The 2,301-nt window shown below is 43.9% G+C and overlaps 1 protein-coding gene across 1 annotated transcript; it reads right to left on the bottom strand.

The window, feature by feature from the left end:
• Positions 1-697: 697 nt before the first annotated feature.
• Positions 698-1,461, bottom strand: LOC149823033 (histone H2A.6). Its single transcript, XM_089981384.1, has 2 exons — positions 1,236-1,461; positions 698-1,089 (listed from the first exon to the last, which is right to left on the bottom strand). The coding sequence occupies exons 1-2, from the start codon at positions 1,422-1,424 to the stop codon at positions 868-870; spliced, it is 411 nt and encodes a 136-aa protein (XP_089837510.1). The 5' UTR covers positions 1,425-1,461; the 3' UTR covers positions 698-867.
• Between the last annotated feature and the right edge of the window lie 840 nt (positions 1,462-2,301).

The raw sequence follows: 2,301 nt of genomic DNA, 5'->3' as shown, positions 1-2,301 counted from the left end.
GGGTGAGGATGGAGACAAGACAGGGTAAAGGGACGAAGCCCCCCTGGCCACCAAACACAGGAATGGAGGTTACTATTTTCAAACTAACAGATGGAGACCTTGTCCCCCACACCCACCTCAGTCTACTACCATCCCTTCTTAAGGTGGAAAACTGTGGAGCCACATGTCATCATCTGGTGTATGGGATCCAATGGTTAGGATTGCCAGATAATAGGTGTGGTGATCTGGCTCCGGTGCGTAGGATTGGTGAGTGTGCAAAACAAACACAACAGAGGGAGCTCAGTGCCAGCTCGAGTTGAATCAGTCGATTTCGAGTTGCCTTGTTAACAATGAAATCATTTTTTTATAATTTAGGCTTCAAACCTAATTAACCAAGATCAAACTGAGCTCAATTAGAAACCAAATCCATGTCTTTTAGTGATTGCTGAATACCAAAATTTGCAAGTTCAATTTTTCTTGGACAAGAATGAGACAGAGGCTGACAGAAACTGAATTGGAGGTCATCAACGAGGAGAGGGGGAGAAACTTAATATAAACTCAAGAACTCAAACACAACGCAGTGCCATTCTAGGGCCTCCTTCCTACTTCGATTGAGATGAATCCAGTGCTGAAAATGGGATGGTGCCATTTGATCAAACACAACCCATCTAAAACACTTGCGCGGATCTCTTTTAACGCACAAAAATGACACGAGAACTAAGAAAATCAGCATGAACTCTCATTAAAAGTCACCATGATTGTTCCAATGGCAGTTAGAGAAATCTACAGAGATACAGAGACGACCACCAAAAAGTGGAACTTGTTGCGGACATTAAGAAAACCAGCTTAAACAGTACGTAGAAATTGAACAGGAACGGCTTTTTGTCCTCAACTATCGTCCTCTCCCGAAACTTTACCCGAACCAGAACTTCCAACCTTCTTTGGGAGCAAGACATTGTGGATGTTGGGCATCACCCCACCATTAGCAATGGTCACAGCACCGAGCAATTTGCTCAACTCCTCGTCATTCCTCACGGCCAGTTGGATGTGGCGAGGCACGATCCGACTCTTCTTGTTGTCACGGGCAGCGTTCCCAGCAAGCTCAAGCACCTTCACAAGGAATGACGAAACGAATCAAAAACATAACACCGGCGAGGAAATCAAAAGGGTGTAGTACAGCAAGAAAACCCAAAGAAGGAACCCATAAACGACAACTTGAAACCAAGAAACCCTAGGAGGAAAGGAAGGGATCTTACCTCAGCGGCGAGGTACTCGAGGACGGCGGCCAGGTAGACCGGAGCTCCGGCACCGACCCTCTCGGCGTACTTGCCGGCCTTCAGAAACCGGGCGATCCTGCCGACCGGAAATTGCAGGCCGGCCTTGCTGCTCCGGGAGGTTGCCTTCTTCGATCCACCGGCTCCGAGAGACTTTCCTCTTCCCGCCATCGCCTTCCGTCGGTTTTTACTTGAGAGAGAGAGAGAGAGAGAGCGGGTGAGGGATGAGATTCGGTCGTCGTATTTATAGTGCGAGCTATTCTTCGGAAGAGAATTGACCAATCAGAAGCGAGCACACGGATTACCATCTCGACCGTCTTTTTGTGGACAGATTTGGACGGCTTCGATTCGTTCTATATCATGATTTTACTGAAATAGCCTTGTCATTCAACGAATTACCGAAACAACGCTGAGTCCGTCCGGCAATTTATAGTTAACCTGTGGCTCCGTATAATTGAGTAAAATCCAAGTATGTCTGGGAAAATATGTTACAAAGATTCGTCGACACGAGGACACGTGATGCAAGTTTGACTTCCAAGTTCAAAAATTTATTCGAAAAATATGTACGAGGGCACGAAATTTTTATTTTTTTAATCAATAAAAAATAAATTTTGATATTTTAATAATACAAATACATGCTTTATTGAAAAATATAAAAAGTATTAAAATATTATTAAAATAATATTGTGTATGTCGGCGTATCAGATTGTGTCATCAGGAACACACCCTAGTGTCTCCCCATCACATAGCTGGGAAACGAGATGAGCCGCTCATGGCTTTACTCATGTTCTACTCAGCTCGAGCTCAATCCACAAACTGGAGCTAATGTTTGTCTTTTATAAGTTTGTTTGTTAATAAGTGTATTTTACATATATTTTATATTATAAGATGAAGATGGTTGAAGTATTTGGCTTGCAAACAATAAGTTTAGACTTCAAATCCTATTGCTTATGCCTTTGGAGTTGGAGTAGTGGGGTGGGGGCTTTGGCTGCTTGACTGGCAGTCAAGGTTCAATTTTCATGGGTGTCACCCCTATGCACAAGCTAAT

The sequence above is a fragment of the Nuphar pumila genome, chromosome 11 (genome assembly GCF_984573655.1).
Source record: "Nuphar pumila chromosome 11, dmNupPumi1.hap1.1, whole genome shotgun sequence".
In the NCBI taxonomy this organism is placed as follows: Eukaryota; Viridiplantae; Streptophyta; class Magnoliopsida; order Nymphaeales; family Nymphaeaceae; genus Nuphar; species Nuphar pumila.
The sequence above is the reverse complement of the archived record's forward strand: the minus strand, read 5'-3'. Positions and strand labels throughout refer to the sequence as shown.

Coding starts and splice junctions, on each gene's coding strand:
- LOC149823033 (XM_089981384.1), bottom strand. CDS start 1,424: ATGGCGGGAAGAGGAAAGTCTCTCGGAGCCGGTGGATCGAAGAAGGCA. Junction 1,090..1,235: donor TCGAGTACCTCGCCGCTGAG/GTAAGATCCCTT, acceptor TTCCTTGTGAAG/GTGCTTGAGCTTGCTGGGAA.